The sequence below is a fragment of the Leptonotus elevatus genome, chromosome 5 (assembly GCF_054856555.1).
Source record: "Leptonotus elevatus isolate MCC_2025b chromosome 5, RoL_Lele_1.0, whole genome shotgun sequence".
NCBI lineage: Eukaryota > Metazoa > Chordata > Actinopteri > Syngnathiformes > Syngnathidae > Leptonotus > Leptonotus elevatus.
The window spans coordinates 4752769-4780188 of record NC_141243.1 but is presented as its reverse complement, the minus strand read 5'-3'; the positions used below and the strand labels follow the sequence as shown (position 1 = coordinate 4780188).

At 40.4% G+C, this 27420-nt stretch overlaps 1 protein-coding gene across 1 annotated transcript in view; it reads left to right on the top strand.

Moving 5' to 3' along the window:
• Positions 1 to 18663, top strand: part of hscb (HscB mitochondrial iron-sulfur cluster cochaperone) — a 35767-nt gene extending 17104 nt beyond the window's left edge. The window contains exon 6 of the mRNA XM_086075751.1: positions 18579 to 18663. Within this exon, the coding sequence (XP_085931877.1) occupies positions 18579 to 18595 (17 nt within the window). The 3' untranslated portion in view covers positions 18596 to 18663. The remainder of the gene's footprint in view (positions 1 to 18578) is intronic.
• The last annotated feature ends 8757 nt before the right edge of the window (positions 18664 to 27420 follow it).

Genomic DNA, 27420 nt, shown 5'->3' with positions numbered 1-27420 from the left:
CTGCGTTTTTCCCGCAGCAGTCTGCAAGCTACACTAATGAGTCTGCCTCGCAAACAAAAGCAGCGAACGGTCGCCTTGCTCGCACTGCCCATATCTCGCATCACGACCACTCTCATTACTCCGTGCATCCCACCCAAGTTCAGCAACAATCTAACCTTTTTTTTTCTTTCTTTCTTTTTTGCTCCTGCCGCAACTGTTTCTATGACAACGCAGGCCGGGCTCCTGCTGCAACTTTCAAAGTGAGATAAACACAGAAGCCAGATAATGGATTTGATTGATCTGGCTTCTCTCCAAGGTGGTGATATCAGGAGTAAACCATGGGTCTTTAAGATGACAAGATGGCAATGTATATTGAAATATGTTTTACGGTAAAGGTTGAACGATTTGGGGAAACTAACACATTGGGATGCCGGCCATATATTGCGAGTGCGATTTGGTATGTGATTTTACGTGCATTTTTCGAATACAGCGTTCCCTCATTTTCTGCTGGGGTTAGGTTCCAAAAAATATCCGCAATAAATGAAATCCACAAAGTACTGTAGTTAGCAATATGTTTTCCATTTATTATATATGGTTTAAGGCTCTAAGTATGGAGGACCCAAACTGCCAAAATTAAAAATAAATAAATAAACCCAACCGCCCCAGAACGTCTGCAGCATGAAATTTAATAAAACGTTTTTATTTATTGATTAATATTTAATTCTATTTATATATTTAGAACGGCGATTAAGGAAGGCAAGGTGCCGTTGCAAGACGTAATCCCGTTGGCCGATGTCAAAGTGCTATGTTGCGGTGTTCTCGATATGTTATAAAATAGAAACATGATAGACTTTTGATTTCGGCATTGTGAGTCGTGTCCAATACTAAATTTCTGATTATGGATTATGTCTTTATTTATTGTCTTTCAGGAAAAAAAAAATTGAGCTAATCTTGGCTGTAGTCCATATTTGGCCAGGTCTCTAACCAATATGTACAGATTAGAAATGTGTCGTATCGCCACCTGCATCTAGCTGGCAACCGGTCCAGGGTGTACCTTGTCCCAAGCCAAAGTCACCTTGCATAGGCTCCAGCTCACATACAGTACAACCCGAATGAGGACAAGCGCTATAGAAAATTGATGGATGGGTATTATAAGCACATGCAATTTTTCCATCCTACCTGAATGGAAATTGTTAAAAGATTCAAGAGCAATATACATGTAAATCACTTGTCCAAGGAAGGGATAGAGACGCGCTTCAATCACTTATCAAAGCATAGATGTATTATTGCCTGCAGCAGGTATTGGCTGTGTGCCTTTTATATGAAACTTGGGTCAGAATCAACAAAACCTTGGCCCAGCCTCTACCTCGCTATCCTTATTGCAGTCGACAGGACGGTGACCAAGTAATTCAATCCTGTCATCGGATCAAATTGGGGCCCTTGAGAAAGCACGGCGCCACTGACCCGCGGGCTCCACTCGCCAAGATCCTGTCAGCCGGCCATCTCGCCGCCGGCTCATCCTCGAAATGAAACGTTTCTGTAATCCAAATTCTTGGAAATCAGCAACGCGTGATGATGCGCGCCACCATGACGATGCTCCGTCCTCTCGAAATTAATCACTCCGGTGCCTGCTGTTCGGCATCGGCCCGGAGACGTTTGTCTTTGAGCCCATGTCAGTAATTTGGCAATGACAGTTGCTTTCATTAATTCACTGCTTGCATGTCTGCCAGCAGAGCGGCATAGTTCAGATGCATTGACAGATTGATGGTGCTCTTATCCCGTAATTCCGTGGCCTTCAAACTTCACAATGATTAGGCATGCGTGGGAAAAGTCAATACAGATAAATAGCACGCTCCCAAATGTGACGATATGCATACATCATTGTTCGGGCACTCGCGCTGAGGCTCGGCACAAAAGACTGCGTGTGTTGTATGAGAAGTTGCACGCGATTACAAGCTAGTTATTTGCGGATGATGTGCTTCTGGCTGATCACATCAGCTTCAGTCGGGCCGCTTCGGCGACACTGTTGACGGACATCAAACTAACAAAGTTCTTCTCGGCAAATATCCAGAAACCATTTATTTTTGCTAGGGCTGTGCACGAATGGACGGTGACTCGGATTTGAGTAGTAAATTGAAAACAAATGTAGAATCAGAATTTTCCCGCATCATGGCATATTGACGCCAGAGAGGACTGTTCGGATGGCCCTTATGTCACGTAGATACGTGGGAGTGCATATGCGTGAAAGCTATGTACGCGGTTCATTCGAGTGGACACCCGGAAGTATCCATCAATTCATTAACTGAACCACTATCCTCAGTTAGGGGAATATATGGCGGGCGAACGCCTCGCTATTGGCCGGTTTATGCTAGATTCACACCAACAGCGGCGGAGGCGTTTCTGGCGGCGCGATAGCATTGTAGTCAATGTACTTTGTGCGGAACGGTGCGAAAGGGCATGAGGAAGCGTTTGGAGCGGTGGGAGGCGGTGTGGCGAGGCGAAAATCCGCACTTTCGCCTTTTCGCCCACGTTTCGCCTCGCGGCAGCCAATCTGCTTCGAGTACGGGCTACGTCTCACACACAGCATCGTGTCTGTGGTGACCCAGAGCGCAACAACACGGCCAGCCGGGACCGAATGGTGAACAAGTTAGTATCTTACTAAGTGCTGGTAAGTGTATGCACTTGCTGTTGAACTGTACCGAGGTAGCAAGTGTTTAGCATGCATTAGCTAAAGCTATTTAGCACTACCAGCGGCTGCCGAATTAAGCAGAAGTAAACACTAAACACGTGCCTATTTAAAAAAAAGGCGCTGCTGGAGAAAATTGTTTCCCGACTGTATAGGAAAGAACATTCTAGCAACAAACAAAAAGGAGTTTACTTGGACAGCCGACCTGAGAGACAAACTAGCTTAGCGCTAGCTAGGATGAGGCTAGTAGCAATGTGAATGGATTTAAATTGGGACCAAAACATCCTTTATTCTGCTGGTGGCCAGGGTAAGGTGCAGGATCCTGGAGATGAAAGTAACTAAAAAAGGTTAACCTTTCTATGTTTTGTGTCTATTTTAAGGCACACAAAAAAAACCTTCCCCTTTGAATCCTTTTTATTTGACAGCTCTGCAAACTCTCAAAGCGCTAAATAATAATTATTGATAGTTTCCACACAGTTCCATCTATTAGACTGACAAGAAAGATTGGAATCCTATTATGGGCGTGGCGGCGTTATCATTTCAATACAGAGAAACGTCAAGATGAAAAATGACCTCGGTTACCTTGTTCAATTGGTATTCTATATTGGACATATGTGTTGCTCAGCTTCTGCCTCTTTTATCTCGAGTAGAGTGCTTCCCTTTTTAATAGGCAGAGTGATGAGTGTAACGCGTGAAAGTACACTGACTGTAAAGCAAATTCAGAGATTTGTTTATAAGAATAGTTTTCTGTTGTGGATGAAGTATTCAACTGTATCTCACAATTGCAGTTTACCTGATTTCTTTTTGGGTGACCCTGGGCCTTGGCATTGAGTTGCCCCCTCCCACACTGCATAACAACTTCCGCCCCTTCATTCCTATCAGCGATGATCTGGCACTGTTGCAACGTGCAATTAGCTCGCTAGCTGCGTTTACAACCTTTTCTTTTTGATAGTCCACTGGCTTGGCTGTTTCAGAGTGCCTCATCGTCAAGGGAACAAGATAGCCAGCGTGTGGACTGGGGATTTGGGCTGGCATGGCCGCTTTAGAGCGCCTCATTGTCTGCCTTGAGTGTGGGCGTATGATTGAGAGGAGGTGGGTTGTCTGCCAGAATTGACAGTCCGCATGTGGACAGGGCCTTTGGGCTGATGTGGCTGCTTTAGAGCGCTTCGTTATCTGCCTTGAGTGCGCGCACATCACCGTGAAAAGGTGGTAGAGAGAGGGAAATTTTGAATAAAAACATAACAACAGCAAAGCTAACTACACACCACTGTCAGAACGAGACCAAAAATATTTTCTGTGATGCTTTGTCATTGTATTGGTTCACTTGTTACTCACGTTTTACTGCAAATGACACAGTTACTATAACCATTACTGAGATTACCATTTCTACGACCACTATCATTACTGCTACCACCATGACTACTAAACTACAAATACTATTGTAACTCGGTCCAGTAGTAGGCGAAAGGCATACAGTACTACTCAAAATGAATGCAGTCCAGTTAATTAAAGGCAGCTATGTGATGCACTACACAATTAACTACCCCAGAATTGTCACATTTTGGTGAAATTGTTACGATCAACAGCTTGTGGTCTTTGAAGGAAAAAAAAAAACATTAAAAAAGAGTGAGAGAAGCAGCAGCATCTTTGGTTTGAAAATTGAGCTGTTGTTTTCCTCCCCTCAGATCCAGTGTCGGCATCTGGCTTGTTTTTCAGTGTGTATCCGTCGAGTCCTGCTGTGTTTTTGACAGAGCCACTCATGGGAAATATGATTTTTCAAGCAGATGGTCTCATTGGCTTATCAGTTTCCCCACTTCAGCTTCCTTATCTTGTTTTATCTTGCCTTCCCGCGTCAGGAATCCCCTTTCTTCCATTTTTACCTGCTCGTTGCCAGCTTGTTTGGACCAATATCATCCCGCACGATCCATCAATAACATCAAGCCATTGTGAAGTTTGCCCCGCGTGACTTGCGTGTTTTCGCCGCATGACGAACACTTCCCAGTTGATGTGAGAGGATCAGAATATTTGATTACGTCTGGAATTCATCTGGCGTGTGTGTGTGGGTGTTATCCCACGTTAGGTTTCATTTAATTGAAGGTTCCGGACTGTAACCATGGCAACCCCGCTGCACCATGCCACCCCTTCCCATGGTAATAATACCTTATTAAAGGGGAAACATTGTAATTTAGTAATAGAAAAGCTGTAATGTGATTAATCCCGCCATTACAGCCATTATCCTTATCTGCACTGCTCTAAGTATTCTACTTGCTTTACTTTTTCAACACTGGGTGCCCCTCATTGTACCCACCCTGGTAGAACAGTGTCTACGATTTTAAGTGACCAGATTGTGGCCTATCAAAGTCAGTGTTTTTTTTAGCCGCTGATGGAATTAAATAGGAGATTGGCAGAGTGCGGGCGAAGCCTAGTTGACATTAGTCTGAGCGGGACAACATGTTTCTCACCTCGATTCCACTCACCAGTTCTACGTCCTGCTGGGAGGGAAGCTTAAAGACGCCGCCTGCGTCATTAAGATCCACGGGAAATTGCCTCGGACTGCCGAAGTGTATTTTCCACTGACTGCTCACACGTATTTTAAAGGATGTAGATAGAAGAGAGGAAGTTTGTCCAGGTGTGAGAACCCACTCGAGCTGTAACATTCGATTGGCTAATCAAATGGGCTGAAGTGTTGGTGCGACTTGATTTAAATAGAAAACCTCCTCCAGCACAGGATACAGTAAAAGTGAGAAAACATTTGCACATTTCGGGATCAACAAAAATTGTTCTGCCTTTCTGCATGGTCTTAACTGGACAGCTTTTCGGCCACTGCTTATGCATTCAATGGGTCTCGTTCAGAATGGTTTTGTTTGAGCATTTAGTTCTGAGCAACTGTTGGCTGGAGCAACTGATCAACGGGCAAGAACAAAACGGATACTGAGATAACTATTCAAATCATATTCACTTTGTGCCAGATAAAGTTCAATCGATATGCTTCTTGCTGATAGTATTATTTTTTTGGGGTAGGTATGATACTATCAATATGATCTCTCTGTTCTGGGTCCTTTGCTGAGCTCTGCCAATTGTGGGCAACTTCACCCCAATCAGAAATGGAAAAGACAGATAATCTTCTAAGAACCTTTTTTTATTCATCTCAAAGCTAACGCAACAAAAGAAACGTGGTTTATTGAATCGGAAGACCAAGACTTGTAAACAAAACTCTTCAGTTTGTTATTTTGCTGCACATGAAGTATATTCTGAAGTTTTCCCGAGTTATCAACTGCCATTTAGGGATGAGTAAGTGGTTGTCTGGTGACAAGTCATTTATTTTTCAAGAAAGCAAAGGAAGCCGAAGAACAGGTCCTTGAAAGCCTGAACTTTGTTTGATTGCTTTTACTGATTGTTGGAAAAAGGTCCGACCCAACTGCACTTGTAGAATGGACCCTTGCTCACTATTTACAGGTATGTGAGAGTAAGAATTTGAATTGAGACCCTTTGCGGGAAAAACATCTTTTAGATGAAGCCCTACAGTGGTGTAGGGGCTTGCTTAATTGGACGAGCCGGTTGTTGTGCAAGTGGATCCTGACTTTTTACAAGACCCTGATATAATGATTGGGGGGGAAATAAAAAAATTTAATAACCGAGATGCTGCATTCCTATGCGTGAATTGACTTTGTTTGCAGCTAAGAGAGTTTTTGAAACCATGCAAATTCCAGATGCCAGCTTGATAATATAACCGAACTGAGTGTTATATATTCAATAAGGTTATTAAAAGACCTCGTCTTTCTTAGGAAAAAGAAAAAGAAAAAAAAAGACCTCATGTCTTTTGATGTACGAACATAAGAGAAATAAATTTGTTCCAGTTTATGCACTCAAATATTTACACTTTCATTTCTTGTGCGACTGAAAATGAGGAAACCGCCTGTCTCCACTTTATTAAAATATAGATGATTGAACATTTCTATTTGTTTGATCAACGTCAGGCTTGTGTGTGGCTGGAAAGCACATCATTGTGAAACTTTGCTACGAGTCTGGACTCTTTATTTTATTACACCATCGCATATGTCCACTTAAGTCACATAATTGCATTTAATCTATACTTTAATTACTTATATAATTGAGTGCAGTTGCTGTTTAGGGACCCAAACGTTTGCGTTGATCCGATTTATGACCTCGCTGCCTGTTTACAAGGCCCAGGTGGTTGTTTTTAGGAACGGATACAAACAAAAAGGTTTGGTACACAATTCACTGGCATGATTAAATATTAACGGTCTCGCACGAACAAGCTCATGAGCGGTGTGTCTCAAACAAGCTTCTGTAACCAGCTGCTTACTTCCAGCTGTGCTTGAACAGGCAGCATTAGATCTTTGTATTTTCCCACTGTTTCTCAACTGGAATCCACCTCAGGAGACAAGTAGATACTGCTATTTTACTAATCTCGTCCAAATTTATCCCCCCGGTACAGACAATACTACTGACTTTTTTGAAAGACAATTAAATAGTGTTCATTTAGTGTACAGTGAATCAGATAAAAGGACATTACTATGCACTGCCCTTTGAATGTGCAACGACTAATCTTCAGAGAAAAAAAATCAAAAATTTACGGGCATTTTTTTGGGGAATATTTGCAACCAAAAAAAATTCAGAAACCTACTCTGATGTTTAAGCCAAGTCACAATTCCCAAGTGTGCAAAATGCCTACGGTGTACTTTTCGGTCGGGTTGTCGAATATGGAGATAGTAATTGCTTTAGCAGAGAGATTAACCATCATATTAAACATTCACACTTTGAAGAGGCACTGCCTACGACAGCATAGGGCCCGTCGTGTCATCATCTCGCAAATTTTCCACTTTGTCACAAATATCCGAGTTTAATTCTCGTACATTTGTGAGTTTTTTTTTATCGCAAATTTGCCACTTTATAATGTTGCAAATATTCACGTTTTTTTCTCATAAATTTGTGACTTTTTTTCTTGGAACATTAACTCCCTCGCTACAAAAATATATATTTATACGTGGCCCTAATGCGCCGTTGTATGAGTGTATATAATGAAACGTGTCATTTTTACCCTCGGGGGATTGGAGGAAATAATATACTCTCAAATATTTCTTGTTTTTAAAAGGCATCAAAGGTAATCAGATCATATGGGATATTTTTATGTGGATCACGAATATATTTGTAGATTTGAAAAACAAGTGAAAATCGCAGATATAACCTGTGTCAATAATTTTGAGTCAAATCTCTCCTGATGCGTGAAAAACTTTTTTTTCTCTAAGAGCAAATGACAAAATACGTCAAAAAGTGATTACTTTAAAGTTCCTGAAAAATAGGATTGAATTCCTAGGGCATTTCAGGCTACACATTGTCGTTATGTTTAATTGGCAATAAGATTATGAGAAAGCTTGAGAACCTCTGATTTTGTCTTCGATTTACATGCAGTTTGTTTGTCGGATAATTAAAGAATTACTAAAACAATCTATCAATGGACGAAACCTTTTGCATAGTACTGTATATATACTGTCTTGCACTGTGTATGCATACAGCGTATTAACCTTCTTTACTCCAATAATTGCCTGGTCATCGTATGTGTTCTTCTTTGGACACTTCAATCGTTCTATAATAGCAGACAGTGAACCCTGTTGCAGATTTTCCTCGACTCCCGACATGGTTATCATATCATACGTGCCACTCTCATGACTCATAAACTGTTCCTACACGGAGGCCTTATTGACCTCATGCGTGATTTTTTTTGTCGCATTCGTCTGCCAGCAAGTGACATTGCTTTCCTTTTGTATTTGGCACAGGCCTCGTTGTGTTAGCGATGCGTCAGCCCTGCCAGCGCTGTCGCAATATCTTTAGGCTGTGTGGCGGTGATTCACACGAGTGGGCCATTAGGAAATTGATGTTTTCATGACCCCGCGAGGCGGAGAGAGCGAGTGGGTTGAAAGTCGAGGCCGTTGCTCCTTGCGAGGCTGCTGGGCCGCTGAATGCCGGGGCGCAGGATCCTTCCTTTTAGCTCAGTCGTGTTTACGACTGGAAAGTCGGCCGTCTGTGTGTGCGACTTGTAAAAATGAAATGAAAACAAAATAAGACATTCATTTATAATAAATGAGAGAACAGGAGCTGTTTGAAGGCTGTTGATGCTTCTTTTTACATGGATAAAACCCTCTGACAAGGATTCAAGTCTACATGGCTTGTTTGGCCAGCGCTGTTAGGCATTCAGCCTGTTAAGAGCTCAGAGAAAACACTTAAACCTTGGGAGGAGGGATGTGTTGTTTACAAAACGCCTCGGCTTTTAAGGGTTCTTTTTTTTTTTTTTTTTCCTTAAGTCCAAGGAGCGTGGAGCACCGCTCTCTGATCTTTTACATTTAAGTGTTTTGAAAGGGCGTTTTTAGCTTCTTCTTTTTTCTTCTTCTTCTTCTTTTTTAGAGTTTTTAGCTTGTATTTTTAATTCAATTTACTCGTCAGACTCGAACATTATTTTCTGCTTCTTGCCTGGTGGCGACGACGAGCTGCAGATATACGTCTCGCGTTGGGCGCCATTGCCTGTGAGCTGGTATCCAACCCCCCCCTCGCCCCTCGCCCCCGTCCCCAACCCCTGCTGCTGAGGGCAGAGGTTTTCAGTGAAGCTGACTGGCCACACGCCCGGGGGAGGGACACGGGGTCCGTCGGGATGGCGCAAGTCAACACGGGAGAGAAGTGAGATTCTCCCCAGCACCCGCTTGCCCCACTTTCACCATCTTGCGCTGCGAAGGCACATCTGGACGCTCCCTCGGGGATTCATCGGCCTTCTCTAATGCTCATCTCTATGGAGATTGTAATTTCAGGTGCGGTTAACAGTGATAATCCATGCATATACAGTGAGCTAACACCTGAAGCAAATACTCATCTGCAACAAAGTCTCCTTCATAAGTCTTTACTTTTGTGACAGCTATTACCCGGAATGGACTTAATAGTGGGGTCGGCTGTCGCTGGGCGACATGTGGTGACACTTTGGGCGGTATTATGGATTACACTGTATAGGTGTGCAAGAAGGTTTCGCCAGCTTGTCTGTGAATATCAACTTGGGTAAATAACTGTAATGACAAACAGATTCCAAGCGGCTCGCCATAACATTTCACGAGTGGCAATTCGCGCCAACATTGAACCATATTTACAATTTCATATAGACCACCATGGATGAAATATTGCGATCTTGATTTCACGACCGGCTCTCGAAGTTATTCCTGAACGGGGACCTCAGCCTCAATTCATTTAACTGCCGCTGGAGCTCTCATGCAAGTGAATGTTAACATACGACCAGACCTCGCGATTTTTTTAAAACCACAATCATTACAAATCTATCCACAAGTACCTTTTCATTTGTAGTTCAGCATTGTTGTAAAACATGATTATATTTATTGTGTAAACTGTATTTTTATGACTTTGACGAAGACCGGGGGGGCGCCTTATGCCTCGCTTGCATAAAATAAGGAAATGTGCGTACTTTACCGCGTTGCTTGCTACGTCGATGTCGGCAGAACCACCCCCGAGATGGTTCTAAAAAGCTGCTCGGCCCCGAAATGTCCGGACATCTGGGGACAAAAAATGCCGCTTTGGTGTGGAATCGGTCCGGTGGAAAAGCGCCATATGTGACCGCATCTAGTCCTGAGTCAGTATTACTGATCCTACTATAGATTTTTCTTTGAAATTGTTGTACCCCCCAAGAACCTGTGACAACCACTCGATAGGTTGTGTCAGTCCAGATTAGATGATAGATTTCTTTTAACTAAACCAAATGTCCCACTCCATGTGACTACAACTAGTCTTGGTCGAGCCTTACTGACCCTACTGTAATAGAATTTCTTTGAAAATTTGCACCCACCTACTTTTTTGACCTGGGACATGTGCCGAAAAGCTCCCACTAATTGTACATTTCAACATGTCATAGACAGTGCAAGGACAAGATGGTTGCAAAAAAAATACACTGCTTAATAAACAGATTGGGTTTGGTACAGGGGTAGGGAGTCATTGAAGGCAACGGTATCCAAAAACGACAAGGTCAGTAATCGAACAGGGTCAAAGATTACAATGAGTCAGTGACGAGACCAAAGAATGCTGGAACGTGACGGCAAGGTGCGAGAAACTGACGAGACAGAGAAACAAGGTTGAATACAGTACATGAGATAATTGGGGCTAACGAGGCGCGGGGGCGAGAAGACGGGGAGGGGGAAGGTCATCTCGTCTCACACACAATTTAACTGTTCATTTTTGTTTTGTCTGTGTACACCTGCATCTTTTTTTCAGGTGATAGAAAATATGGAAAGTCCGATATAGACAATCGAAATGAGGTCCTAAGAGGACGAAGGAGCGTACGTAGGCAGTGATGGAGAGCGGAGACTTTCCAGAGCAACCGGAATCGATATTTATACAGCGGCGCGAGACAATTCTGATGCAGTAATTAAATTGGGGTGTCATATTTCGTTTTATTAATGTTCCAAGCTCTCATGCAAATAAGCCAAAAGGCCTCCTTTCTCCCCCCCCCCCCCCCCGCGTTTCATTTCTTTCTTGACAGTCAAGAGAATGGAGCTGGGAAGGAAAAAGTACACCATTTCTTCAGTATTCATGAGCTTATTGTCAGCAACTTGGGCAGAATTACAGTGTAATTCCGCAGCGTGCGTGAGTGTGCGAGATACAGATAGTGCGTCTCGGAGGCGCCGCAGCCGTTTAACACTCCAACGAAGTGCAGGGGGAGGGGGGGGAACAAATCAATCTAATTTGAATAATGATCTGAGAAATGAGACGAGGCTGTCGCCCGCAACGCGACATTGTCCCGCCCACTCACCAGTTTGGGTTCCGGCAAAATGAATAACACATATGGAGGACTCATATTTTGGGTTTGACTCGTTCTCGCACGCCTGCTTTACATACAGAACGCCGCGTTACATGTTGAACAATGGCTGGGCTGGGTTAATTACATTACGCAGGGAACGGCGTGGATACCTTCGGTTGATTGTAAATCCTGCTGCCCTCAGTGTTTCCTGTAAATATTCACTATGGCCGTGTCCTGGCAAACGAAGGTTGATAATGGAACAACAAAACACATCTGTTCTCCGCATAGCCAATTAAAAGTTTCCCTTCCATATATTCCGCCTTTCAGTGCAGCTTCGCCTTTATCCGTTTTTAATCTTCTCCGCAATAAAAATAATGGATGTGGAGTTAGAGGAGAGCGTCCAAAGCAAAGCATCTTTTTTCTTCCCCTGGCCAGCACATTAAATCCCCGGCGAGGGTAAGATGACCATGACCCTGGAGCGCAGCCACAATCTCCAAATGGCAAACAAGGTGGATGGAACGGCTCTGGAATGTCGCCACGGCGAGGGCGCCGAGCTCTGCCAATGGCGTGCGAAGAGCAGCCAGTGGGAATAACAACATTAACGACTAGAATGGCGGAAAGAACAACAGCTGGCCTCTGTGTGTTGTGCTCCAGTGCCAGTGCCCGACGGGAAGCAAAGAAGTGGGTTTGTGGAACTTTCGGTTTGCATTGCGGCTCCAACTGACACAGAAGCAGAACGCCGTAAACACGGAGACTTTTGCCGCTGGATTAAGCCACAAGTAGACCGCACTTCGACGAGATCTTTCGCTGTTGCAACATGAAGCAGCTAGCTATGCTAATCGAGGATGGAGAAAGAGGAGATGAGCAGCAGAAAATGGCTTGGGAGGAATTTGGAGATTTGTATCTATCCATTCATTCCTCATGTTACTTGTACTAAATCGCTCCACCAGCCCTTTTCCTATTGGAGGAATTTGTCTGATGTCACGGCGACGGTGCTCTCGAATTTTTAGAATACGAGGCACACAACCGTCACGGTAGACGGTGCGGCCATTGCAATGCTCCATTCTGTGGTGCCCACCTCTCTACACGTACACAATAAGTGCAGTGTGAAAAGGGCTTGAGTGAGACTATGGTGCCACTGCACCACAGTTTCGTACCAGTGCATTATAATCTTTATATAGGTCAATTTTTTTTAATTCAATTAATTAACAAAACAAAACTTCTCATTAAATTTTTGGGTGTGTGTACTGTGTAAGTCTCCTATGCCGAAACAGCCTATTTTAGGCAAGGACAATAAAGACAATCATGAAATACAGAGACTAATTTCATGGCAGTTCAAAAAGATTTCTAAAACTTATGTAGGAGAAATCATAAACAATGATAACTTAAATTATTAAAATTGTACTCAACTAGTTCAATGCTGGAAGAGAACCCAGTATTTCTCTCACATGGGAAAAAAATGCATTATTTTATTCTCTTGTCCTACATCAAAGCCAGAGACTTGTCGAAGATAAAATCTTTGCATATCATATTACCTTTTTAACTTTTCCGACTTTCAAGGTTTGTTTCATTGTGATGGAACACAAATCCCATTGATTGAAGGCAGGAAGGAGTCTTGTTCAGACAAAAGAATCAAATGTAGCTACGCATGTACAGTACAAAATGTGCTAGCATAAGCCTTGCTGGGGGAGATGCCAATAAATTCCAAATGATTTGAAAGACTTCAAATGCTCCAAGAATTGAATTGAAAAGTCACACTTTGAATGCGGTCTGTTCATTTAATCATCAAGCGAGCTTTCAACAACAAACAACTGACATTAAAGTATAAGAGCAAATTGGGTATAATAACATCAGTGTTATGGTAAATGTTTTCTCCTCCCAAACAATTAAAGCGAGACAGTAAATGCAGCGCAGGGACGCGAGCAGAGCTGTTGTCCTTGAAATTGCAGAGGGGAAAAGCAAATCTGTTTAACATCACAAATGCAAAGAGAGATAACAAACAGTATAATTCATATTTATATATATTTATAAATATACAGCATATATGACTACTACATATACAGTATTAAAAAGTAAGTTTCATGATTAGCATTTTGTTCCTTTTTTTTGGGAGACCATCCCTAGATGGCACTGGAGACACAGTGGAGTATTTCCCCAGCGTGTGTGTGTGTGTGTGTGTGTGTGTGTGTGTGTGTGTGTGTGTGTGTGTGTGTGTGTGTGTGTGTGTGTGCGCGTGTGCGCGCGTGTGTATGCCTCGCAGTTTCAATTATTCATCATTTCCAGTCCAAATATGGTTAAGCTTTTCAACGTCGTCTTCCTCTTTCTCCCGGTTTCTGTTTATTATTTATCGCGCAGCGACTCACAATGTTTGGGTTGACTAGAAGGCCGGGTTGCAATAATGTCATTGCGTAGGTGTCGTAATTATGTCCTGATGCAAAAACATAAACGTGTGTGGTGGCTTTGCACATTACATCTCAGCGGTGTGCAGATGGTATTATTTCACCTCCGACTGACATGAATCTTAAATCTTACATTTTGTTTCCTCCTCTTCCATGGAATATATATATGTCCATATCTTATCCCGTATCTTCCCCGCTGAAATAATTATTCATTTTAACATATCGATGTAGTAAACCTTAATTGATCAGCTTGATTGATTAGACTGTTTTCTGTGTTATCACAATCCAGCATTTTAAGTTTGGAATTCTACGTGAAATGTATTATGACCATCCAATGAAAGAAAAAAAAAAAAAGTAAACATAAAAGGGCTGCTAATGAATTGAAAAAAAAAAACAACAACAACAACTGCTGTTGATGCAAATTCAGGATGTCCTGTCAATGACCCCCGCTATCATTATACTGTACTGGCTTGCATCCTTACTTACATTATGGTCAAAGGGAAGCACTAATAAAAGTCTCGGAGCGACCTAATTACTGGAATAGTAATGCTAAGCAACACTCTAGCAGATAGCAGTATAACTTCCTGTTTTTGCAGCGCTTTCAAATTTCACCTCTGCTTCCTGGAGACATTTAACAAATCATCATAGCAAGTACTGTAAGTAAGTAAGCACAGTCGGTAATTATCCTCCTCCCTACGCTTAACGTTTTTTTTCCACCTCAGCCGCCATCGTTCAGCACTAAGAGGCTTTGTGCTCGCTTTTAGTCTTTTTTTGGGGGGATTTATTCTCATTTTTCATGTGAGACCCTTGCACAAGACTCTAATTGACCGACTGAGAAGAAAATCTTAAATAATAACCGTGTCGGTTTGAATTTTGAGTCGCCAGGAGTTTTGAGGAGAAATTCAAATATAATACAATTCTTAAATCTGTCTGTCAAGCGGGAGTTAAGAAAGTCTTCTTAAGCACTAAAATTCAGAACCCAGAAGGAGCTCTTGTGGGAATGTTGGGTTCTTAAGTAACATTTATAATATTTGAATTTCAGTCCTGCTGTGTTGGCCATGATTGAAACAGTTAAGTACAGTAGTCATGTTTTGGGTTTTTGGAAGGCATAAAGGTTTTTAAGAGCGTGCTTTATTAACACCACCACAATGGTACAATGTGTAGACTTTAAGTATTATTTTTGAGGGATTTCAAAACAACATGACATTTTACAAGTATACAGAGTAACTACATTTTCAGTTGCTTAAAAGTGGCATGATTAAAAACTGTAACCATAGCTGAAAACATTTTATTTGGATCAAAATCCTTTGCCATCCATGACTGGCTTGTTTTGTGTCTCTTGTTTAATTTACTTTTGTCTTTAGTAAACAAAAAGCATAATATTAGCATGAGCCTATCATTAGCATAATATTCACTTCCAAATCTTTTTTAACTCATTCACTGCCATTGACGGCTATAGACGTCAACAAGAGTATGAAAACCGAGAGAGAACAAATTACATTTAGAGAAGATATACAATTTAACTAGTGAATTCATGGGATTAATTATGAAAAATTCCAAATTTTTAATAATACTTTCTTTTCTTTCTTTTTTAAAGTAATTTAATAAATAATATAAATAATAATAATAATAAATAAATAATTTTTTTGGTATCATAATTAATACCATGACTTCACTAGTTAACTCAAGATTAATCACAAATTTTATATCTGTTCTAAATGTACAATAATAAAAAAAAAATCTAGGTTTTCATACTCTTGTTAACAAAAGTGGGAAAATGTTTCACTAATAGAAATAGTTCAAATGAATTTTTGACCTCTATAGCCGTCAACGGCAGTGAATGAGTTAATGGAACAAAGACGGATGAGCAAAGCTTCCTTTTTTCCTCAATGAAGACAAAACCTCATCCAGAGAAGTCAAGAATAATCTGGGTAAGTTTGGTGTGTCATCGTCAAAACCGACAATCAAGAGAAGCCTTTGTGAATGTAAATACAGTACAGAACGTTTAGAACTATAGGCGCAAACCACAGGCAACATGATTGTGCCGGGAAGCCTGATTAAGCTTTGTCCAAAATCATCTTCTTCACGGACAAGGAACAAGGTCAACTTGTACAAGACGAATGTGGAGAGAAAACTGGTGAAAGAAAAGAGCAGCTCATCATCCAAAGCATACCAAATCAGATGTCAAACATGATGAGCGTGTATGGATGCTGATGTTGACTTTTTACAGGCTAGCAAATGTAAAATCCTAACACTGTATGTATAAATTACTTGCCTGGTCTGAACTCGTTCCAGTCGGTCCCCATTAGGGATAAATCTGTTTCATATACAGTGTGTCACAAAAGTAAAAGAGTACCTCACATTTTTGGGTAGGATAGTCCGAAATTTAACACCCTTCCTCCCCATTCCCAGTTCCCATCGGGGAGGGAACGTTTCACTTAGGGGTGTACTCACCTTTGTTGCCAGACATTGGCTTTGTGAGTACATACCAACTACTTTACTTTGTTGTCCCATGAAGATGATGACATTTTTACTAAAACTTTTGTCAGATAGTGTAAGAGTTTGGCTTTTTTTTTTTTTTTTTACTTTGTTCACATACTTTTAAACCCCAGAAAATTCCGGTGTTCTTTGGAATTGGAAGTACATAATGGGAACCGTTGTACTGTACTTAACTTTCAACCCATCATAATTCAGCCTCACAATGAAACACTGTGTACTCTGTGTTAAAAATATAATGAAAACAAAGAAAAATAGTCTGATAGATCCGAAGCCCACTTCCCCTAATCACAGACAAACTTCAGCTTAAGAATAGCAGATGGATGGACATTAAAACCATGCTTCACACATCACAGTCCACGGGTAAAGTGTCAAAAATTCTCACACTAACATCAACCGAAATGCCAACAAAGCTGGTGATGTTGTTCACTGAATAAAAAAAAAAAGAGTTGGCTAATCATCTAAAATCGGTCTCCTGGCGTGTAAACACCCAAGTGTGACAAAGCTGTGAAGTAGGAAAAAGATTGGCCTCCAGCCAGAGTGATGTTGTTCCTTGTGCTGTCGCTATGTGGAGGCTGAAGATAAGCGGCAGGTATGAAGGCGAGGCAGGGAGAACCGACTGGACACAAAAAAAAAATGAAGACGATATGCCAAGAAGAGGGGGAAAGAGTGCTGCCAGGAGAGATTTAGCTGGATACACATTTATATACAAGCATGTTAGACTTTCATGTCTTCCAACTGTGATGGAATCCACTGTGGCTGAGTGCACAAAACGTGCTCAACATTGGACCAAGCATCTTAGCTTATCATGCTGTGGTGCCTTGCGTAGCAGTGATCTCACTTAAACTCACTTAACAATAAGCAGTTTGGAAAATAGTCAAGAAATTTAATTTCATTTATTCTGAAAACCAAGATTTTTTTTTGATTAATCGTGAGTCAACTATTGAAGTTATGAGATTAATTATGAATAGATTTTACTCGTCTGACGCACCTTATTTTTAATATATATTTTTTAAATTAGGGGCGTCAGGCGATTAACATTTTTTAATTGTAATTAATCACGACTTCACTAGTTAACTAACGATTAATCACAAATTTTACATCTGTTCTGAACTTACAATAAAAAATATATAGGTTTTCATACTCTTGTTAGCAAAAATTGATTTTTTTTTTTAAACTAATAGAAATAGTTCAAATGCATTTTTGACGTCTATAGCCGTCAATGGCAGTGAATGAGTTAATGACGTTTCCATTTATTTCAATCTGAAATGGATACAATGCAGTATTATTTTTATTCTGGTAGCATTTTGATTTCGAGCTCTTAAAATTCATTTTTTTTGTATAGGCAGGATACGATCACAGAACACAGACAAACAAACAAACAAACAAACATTCAAACTCAAATTCACACTTATGGATAATTTATATTCTTCAATCAACCAAACAAAACATGTACGTTTTTGGAATGTGAGAGGAAGCCGGAATATCATGCCAACTCCAAACCGGACATCCTGAGCCAAGATTCCAACCTCAGAACTTTGAGGCAGAAATGCAAACCACTTCATCGCCGTGCAGCCCGTTATCAAAAAATAAAGTCAATCAATAAATAAGGACAACGCTGGTACCCCACTGTAAATCCTGACACGTTCTCAAAAGATTCTCGCAGAGGCAGCTCTGACTAACGTTTTGAGCTCCTGGAATGACAGCAGGCTCAAGAAAAGCAGGAGACAACTTAAAGCTGAGAGTTGAGCAAAAGGTTGCCCGGCTGAGTCATCGTCTCCGAGGAGGCACTGCAACCATGAAGATTAGACTCAAGATGCGACGGTATAAGCTGCCGGCGAGGTTCTCTGGGCAGGAGCGTTTACTTTGCGCTTTAAGAATCACTGGAAAATCTCAAGTAGTGGCTGGGATGTTATCTCCTTGGAATTGGTGCTTGGAGTAAAAACCTGAAAGTAGTGAATCCTCAGAAATGTGAGAGTATTGAGCGTCTAAATAAGTCATTTTTAAGACTCGCATTGCCAGAAGGAAAGATTTTCACTCTTTTTTTTTATAATCTCCACCAAAGGGATTCTATTTTTCATTGTTCACCACACAAATATTTTGGACTTTATTTATAATATTTCAACACTGTTGGCTTAAAATTGTAAATGTTCTCATCAAATTCATGATCCATCCATCCATTTTCTTTAGCTCTTGTACTTTTTTTTTTTAGGTCATTCTGAACTGTAGCCTATCCCAGCTGACACCCTGGACTGGTCGCCAGTCAATCATAGTGCATGCAAAGAGATAGACAACCATTTGCACCGTCACTGAGTGAGTTCTTATCTTCTCCCTTGTAATGTTCTCAAAAATTGCAACTTTATTATTGATTTCTTAAGCTTTATTCAGATATAATTATGATGTTTTCGCCTAATATAGCAGCTCTTCCCCTATGAAATGGATGGAAATACCATTAATCCGTTCCCCACAAAAAAAATCACATTTTTAAAAATGATTTTAAATGAACAAACTACTGCTCTATAATAGCGTACTTATTGAAAACATTTAGCAATGGCATAATTAAATAGAGTGTCAACAAACTGCGTGCATCATAATTCATTCATTGTGGTGCCTTCTGCTTGCGCTTAACTTGGCCACCAGGGGGCAATGTAATACAGACACACATACATAAGCAAAGAAGAGCTTCACAACGGCTGTGTCAAGGATACAGGATATATGATAAAGAAAATATGTGAATTTTTATATTGTCTTTTTTAACATTGCTGCATTGGTTAAAGCATTAATTAGCACATAGATGCAATGCATTTGCCCATCTATCCATTGTGCGTTAGCATAAAGCTAGCAGTTTATGTGGTTGCTAAAAAAAAAATACACAACTTGTAATTCTAATTGTTTTATGTTAAACTTGGCAGTATATTAATTAACTTTTTTAATAAGTTGAGGAGCTTCATGTAGGGCTTTACTACCATTTAGTGGCATCTTTGGGCAATTATACCTTCAGGGGGATGTCGATTATATATATATATTTTGGTGACTTTATTTTATGAAGAATTTCCCCCCACAAATAGTATGACAAATTCTTTAAATATTTCAACCTTCATTCTTTTAGAATTATGACCTTTTGTTGGGGGGGGGGGGGGGATTTGTTGGAATTTAGATGTTTCTTGGGTTGGGGAAGAATTCTGGTGGGTGGCCCGGTGGGTGGTGTCTGGTCGGTGCTGGATTTCACTTTCCTTTGTTTTCTTTGGTCCTCTCGGGTCTCCTGACGGCGGTGTTCGGTTTAGGTGAACGGTATGGGATTTTTTTCTAATAGGTTTTTGGTGAGCTAACAAATACACGCACGCACGCACGCACGCACGCACGCACGCACATACACATACTCACCCACATACAAAAAAATAATAATAATAATAAAAAAAAAATATATATATATATATATATATATGTATATATTAAAAAAAAGAATAAAAAAAAGAGCAATGATGATGACATTACCGAATGAATAATACTGAGCTCTTAAAAAAAAGATAAAAAAAATAATTATGACCTCATGGTATAAGTAATAACTTGCCTTTTGTATCAAGGAATTTGACTATCGAGATATACAATATGGTATCTACAAAGTAGTACAATTAATCAAATCATTCAAATGAGTTTTTATTTCCAAAACACTTTATGTGATCATTTTCACCGATGCTCATCAGTGGAGGTTCTCACAGCGTAGCATTGCAGTTGACAGTCTGCATTAACACTGCGAGGAAATATACTGCTGACTGGAAATTCGGTCGTGTGTGTGGTCTGTGGGGGTCCATGCATCGGCAACACGCACGCCTCGATGAACCTCAGCAGCAGCACTGCAGGGGACCAAAATTTGTGAGGAGATGTATGATTTTCTTATCCAGTATTTTCTTAAATGAGCACTTCCGGCCATTTTGAGTCAATATCTTCAACGTGCAGCTGGATCAGTGTGTGCTCATCATCGCACCATGCTGATTCGGCTCAGGGTCATTCGGTACAGCGTCGCACCGGTAATGGAAGCACTTGAAAATAAGAAAAGCAGGCAGATGCAATCAAGTGTGTTTTTGAAATCTAAAATGTCCTGGTTTTTTTTAAGCATAAAAATGAGTCAGCATTTGTGGACAAAACTTCTAATGTCATTTCTTTGTTTAGATTTTTCGTGTTTTGTTCTTTTTTTTTAATTTTTTTATTATAGAACTGCTCCAGTTCTGCATTTTGACATTTATTTTGGTTGGGCAAAAATAGCAAAATGGCAGTACAGTTCAGTACAGTGGAGCTGGGGTCAACACGTCTGGCTTATAGTGGACACTCTGGAGAGGTCCAGGGTTTAAATCTCCCACTTTTCAAAAACATGTGTTAATTGAACATCTAAACTGTCATGAGTTGTTGAGGGCGAGTGGTTGTTGTCTATACATTCAAAATATCTATCGTACTCTAATTTTCCCCCTCCCCCATCAATGTTTAAGATTGTCAAATAGAATGTCAACATGAAATACAGATACCCGCCACCCCTGCCAAAATTACAACCAAGTCGTCCAGGCCCTGAAGAAACAAAGCAGCCCCAGTACGTAAAACTACCACCATGTATGTTTACTGCTGATATGATACTTTTTCATTTTTTTTAAATTCTGTTTTACTTTTTTATATGATAAAAATAATAAAATCAACAGCATTATTGGTGTTCAATAGTGTTTTAAATGGAAGAATGTTAACTGTAATGCAAATGGAATGGTGAAGTTCATGCCACCCTGAGATACTTTAATGTTGTCACTTTTTCATTTATGGGCTGTGTGCGGTGCGTTTTAATAGCATAACGAACATAATGTTGCTGTCAGTGAGTGCCATTAAATCTCCAACCTGATTGGTTTTAATATGTCTGTGCAACAGTGCACGGATAAATGAATAATTTGATTGATCATTGGCTGCAATTAAATGCTCGCAGTGATTGCTGTGATCCACCTTGCATGCAAAGCTTTTAATATGATGAAGCTGCACTGTTTTAATGATCCTGTGTATATGTGATTTAGGTAGCATCTGGGGAGACAGCTGCAGGAAGCATCCATCCATTTTTCTATAGTGCTTATACTTATTAGCATGGCGGGTGGGCTGGAGCCTATCCCTGCTGACTTTGGGTGAGGTGGGGGGGGAACCCTGGATTGGTCACCAGTCAATCACATGGCACATATAAGAACCATTCACATCCAATATAAGAGCTGCATAAGCATTTACAAAGCTAATCATACTCAGTTGTGACTGACACTGTTTGGAGACATAAGCTACATAAGGGTGGAAATGTGGAAATATGTATTTTGTCCAAAAATGTTTTGTTTTGTGTCCATCTTCCTCGCTCTTCTTGGATTGTTGCTGGTGAACACTTGTCCAAATACACAGCATGGCAGTTGTGTCTTCGCAGCATCTGTAACGCCAGCCAAGTGATTCCAACATCTGGGCCGAGCAGTCATGCTTGTTAAGGACATCTGTGCTGAATTTGCAAACCAAAGTGGGAAGCCTGGAATGTGATGCACGCAGAACTTTGATATATATATATATATATATATATATATATATATATATATATATATATATATATATATATATATATATATATATATATATATATATATATATATAGAGAGAAAGAGAGAGAGAAAGATAGAGAGAGAGATAGAGAGAGAGAGAGAGAGACAGAGAGAGACAGAGAGAGACAGAGAGAGAGAGAGAGAGAGAGAGAGAGAGAGAGAGAGAGACAGAGAGAGAGAGAGAGAGAGAGAGAGAGAGAGAGAGAGAGAGAGAGCGCGCGCGCATGCCTGCGCAAGTGGGACCGTTCCGACATGTCGGGGAGGTGGGAACGAACGAACGAACGAACGAACGAACTGACTCGTCGTTTCCTCCACACGCGGGCAGTTTGAAAAAGCTTCACGGACGGGAGTAGGAAATGGCGACCGGTATTCACTGGAACTTACTCGGAGCGAAAGTTTGAGCTGAGAGTCCAGCGGCATGCTACGCGCTGTAGCTTCTTGCTAGCTAGCCCGCTAGCCTACAACCATAATGTGAGTTACACGGCTAAACTTGTGACTGGGATAAAAGTTCATTTTACAGTTGATGTCACACATCGCCATCCTCATTGAATGACTATCTATCTATCTATCTATCTATCTATCTATCTATCTATCTATCTATCTATCTATCTATCTATCTATCTATCTATCTATCTATCTATCTATCTATCTATCTATCTATCTATCTATCTATCTATCTATCTATTTATTTATCTATAACTGTGAGGTGTGGTTGCTTTGTGACAGTTTGAAAACAGCATATGGCCTTCAATCAATCAACAACATGCTTTTTAATTACACAAGGATTTTTGCTCTTTGTAAGCTCCCCGGGTCCCTATCACCTGCAAATAGCAAGGGCACATTGTATAGAATATATATTGTGGTGATATTTATTTTTATTTTGTCTTCATGAGCATACTCAATATTGGAGTAATCCAAAAGTAATCCACTTACTTTACTTTAATATTACGGTACTTGGATTACATTACTAACTACATTTTTTTAGCAGGTAACTTGTAACTGTAACAAATTACATTTTAACCCTCCCAACCCTGTGTGTATGTATATATATATATATATATATATATATATATATATATAAACCTCGAGAAGAGATCATAAATGGACGATCCCTCTTCCAGGGTGACCAGGCTGCAATGGATGCTGAGTGGGCAACATTCATCACATGATTTCATGCTGTTCAATGTTAGTTGAAACAGCATGAAAGTCCATTTAATGAAATTAAGCCCCGCAGGCATACACCGCCAGGGAGGTGGTTTTCCTCAGGACTTGTCCTGGTCGGTCGATGCAGAATCCTTACAGCAACAGCCTCGCTTCGATCATCACCATCTCTCTCCCAGCAAGGGATCGAGGGAAGAAAGAAGGGAAGTGGCAGTAAAACAGGCCAAAATCCAATTGTCAAGGGGTGAGATGGCATGAGCCTAATTGCATGCTTCGTGGGATTTAACCAAACGTGAGTGGAAAGCAGTCTTTTAATTTCAAATTTTCTATAAATGGATGCATCTCTTACCAAGTGGACCCGTATGACAGAAACAGACTGCATGAATCTATATATATATATAAAAAAAAAGAAAAGAAGTGTGTCCGGACGTTGAAGGGGTGCTCGTTCATCTAAATCAAGACCACATGCTCGGGTGCAGAGTAGCAAGCTGGGAGTGCAGTGAAGCATCGTACTGTGTATCTGACACTTAGCACCCCGCACTTTCTCCTGCCCGACACACGCTCAGGTCACTTTCAAAAATCTTGTTATTATTCACCCGCTTCCTTGATGACTTCCATGCAAACAACAAACAGTATGTTGTGTGCATTGTGCTCTTGTGCCCTTTGTGGCGTTTCATTAGGGCTACTTTTGGAAGAAAAATCACTTGACCTCAAGTAAGGTAATCTATTTCTGTTTGTAAATTTACATCTTGCAATGTGTTTTTTTGTTGTTGTGCGCATTATTGTACCAAACAATCAATTATACATCAAATATAACACGTAATTACAATGATAATTCACCCTCTGTCAACATGTTTTGTTTATGATGGAAAAATAAATAACACTAATTAAAAGTATTGTCTCCATAGTGTGCTATTTATGTTGGTGGGAAGTAGCTTTAGTTAAAAAAGAAAAAACCCCAGCAAAAAACAAAAAATTATTATAAATGGAAATAAAAAAAACCAATATGTATATCTATCTATTCCTAAATAAGTAAAAAATAAATAAATAAATGAGATTCAAAAAATAAATACAAAAATAAATTTATATAAATAGAAATAAATATCAATCAATAAAAAAAAAAGCGCTCTGCTCTCACATTTATTTATTTCATGCTGTAGACGCTCTGTCAGGTCTAAATGTTATTCAAATGAGGGGGCGGTCCTAAGCGAGTCTTCGGTTGATTTACTTACTTGCTTACTGGCAGTTTTGGTCCTACATAGGTATCGGCCCGATCCCTAATTGAAATAAACGTTTATTTTAGAAACTCAAATGTATGCTGTGTACCTTCAAAGTTGTATAACAACAAAAAATTCATGGTCTAGTAATAATCTGAGACAAATATAGATTACCGGCAGAGGTGGCAAATCCAGATCCAGAAAGTAAAAACCCTGCTACAGTTTGGCTTTAGCCCCTGGTGCTAGCTAGCTAGTTCCCTAGATAGCTCCCACGGCGCTCGTTTACATGCTAGGAAGCGAACTAGCTAGCATCAGGGGCTACTTTTTTGCTACTAAACTAAGTGGAGTATAAGAATAACTTTCCGAAAGTTACAGTACGTGTAAGTAGTTATAGTGTAATCCCGCTAACAGACATGACAAAAAACAGGACATCCTTGGTGTTTGTAATACTGCTCTTGTTTTGATTGAAACTGTTGGACAAGTATTGATTGACGAATGTACACTGACAGCTCTCTCTAATATTATTGCTGTCATGTAGCTAGATTCACCTCTCAGTACCATGTAATACTTTTCAAACACATCCTGCTGCTTCTGTGCAGTGTAAACAAACTAAAAGAAGCCGTGATGGGGTTCATTACAGACCATTTGGTTGGAACAACACTGGGACCAGAACATTAGCGGAAAGTGCGCCGTATATCCAAGGGCCTTTTTTTTTCCTCTCTCTATTTCTTCTACCAGCCGTAGCTGAAATTGCTCAGCGGGATGACGACTCCTTATACAGCATTGTATTTGTGTGCAATGCAGTGTGATGAGCCTCTGCTTGCCCCCAAAAGCCTCCAACCCCCAACCCGCAGTCCCTGTTATATTTCCATTTGCATGAAGTGGCTGTCATTATTCACGGAAATTTGTTTTCAGAGAGGCTTTGTGTTGCACAACAGAATCACAGCAGCTGAATGCGAAAATAAGCAAGTTACTTGAGTTTTAGTGATTCTATTCTACCCTATCGTGGTTTCACAACCGCAAATTATTCATTTATGCTCATTCGTCTGATATGATCATTCGGATGTTGTAAAGCAGTGGTTCTCAAACTTTTTATACTAAAAACCACCTAAAAAATATATACTTCTGCTTTCCACCATAACGGCCTTTAAAATATAGTAGGCTACTGTAGCAGGCCAACTCATCTCAAACAAGAGAAAGGTTTTTATTCCTAAAACGAATATTTAATATTTTAAGACTGTGTAACATTATGGACACTGTGTGTTAATATAGAGGATACAAATTGTTGTTTAAATAATACAATTAAATAATAATTTATTTAAAAGGTATAGCATATAAAGGTTAATAAAAACATGCACTTGAATATTAAAAAACACTTCTTAAAAGATTAAATACATATGTATTGAATGTAAAAGTCAGAGGTGGGCATTCCATTAATATTGACGGAAGGTCCGTCAATGACTGGTGCCCTTTTTTTTGACGAATACCGAATGACGGAAACTTCGAAAAATTGACGGACTACCTATTTGACTATAGATACTAAGAGGGTTTTTTCCCTTAATATAATCATCAACTCTTCAATGACAGAATGCCCATTTTGCTGACGAACGACGGAAACAACAACATTTGAGAGATCCTAAAAAATATTTCCTTTATGTCCTTTTTTCTTTTCACTTGCTAGGAAACATTACAGGTGGTCAAGCAGTACCACTGTCCTTTTTGAATCGCAATGGGAGAAGCACACTTTTGGAATGCTAATGTGCTAGCTAGCTAACTAGCTAACTGACTAAATATAGTTTAGGTTGTTAGGTAAAAGTTAGCCGACATTTTTACTAGCTAGGAAACAGGTGGTCAAACAGTACCACTGTCCTTTTTTAACCGCAATGGGAGAAGCACACTTTTGGCATGCTAATGTGCTAGCTAGCTAACTGGCTAGATATAGTTTACATTGTTAGGTAAAAGTTGGCCGATATTTTCACTCGCGAGGAAACATTACAGGTGGTCAAAAAGTACCACTGTATTTTTTGAATCGCAAATTGGAGAAGCACACTTTTGGCATGGCGGCATGCTAATGTGCTAACTAGCTAACTGACTAGATGTACATTGTGAATTATATTTTTGAGTGGTAAAATGTGACCTCCACCACCCTCCCCCACCGTAAACTTCTGATCCTAAAATCCCACCTGATAATCACTGTTGTAAAGTATCGAATTTTTGAATAACACCACCAATATCCAGCCGTTGTAATACATCTTGAAGCGACAGGTGTCCATTAAAAAGAGATAAAGGTCCTTCGAAGAGATCTAGCACGCAGAGTGATAGGGCCGAGACAAAACAACTTTTCAAGGCAGATAAAATGACACTGCTGTGTCCCTGCATCTTATCAGAGTGTCACATTTTGAAGAAGCATACAGCAGAGGAAGAGTGATGCTGTAAAAGCATGTGCTTGTAAATAGACACGCCGCGCTTGTCCTTCAGAGCAGACTCCCCTCGCCCGGCCTAATTCATCCACGCCGTCGCCTGATTTACGAAGTGTCGCCGGCGGGCAATCAGGGTGCCGCCTTTATCTCTACCTTGTCTGGCTAAATGAATTCCAAATGGCACGCTGCCCGGTTGTTTGTCATCACATTTATTATCGCAGACAACGGCGAAGCCCATTTTAAACAAATATAAATCCACGGAAAACAATGGCGTGAACGTGATGCAGTGTAACCTTTTGAAATATCACGCGGGCCATCACAATGCGGAGCAGATGATTTCCTCCCCCTGCATTTGAATTGTAAAAATCAGATGGCGACGCAAGTCATCTCGCAATGCACTCTTGTAATGTCACTAACTTGAAATACGCGAAGTATGCTAGTGTCCTTATGTTTGCACAGTAGTCCACTCAAATGAACTGCGACTAAAGTACGACAGAAGAGAGGCACTCCTGGGAAATGAACATGTTAAGGGTAAGGTTACAATCTTGGATTTTATTAGATAACAGGAGATTTCTTCTGGAGGGTATGAAATGTAATAAGATACTACATAAGCGCGGTGACTTTACAATCCAGTATTTGAATGGTAGTTTAAATGTCCA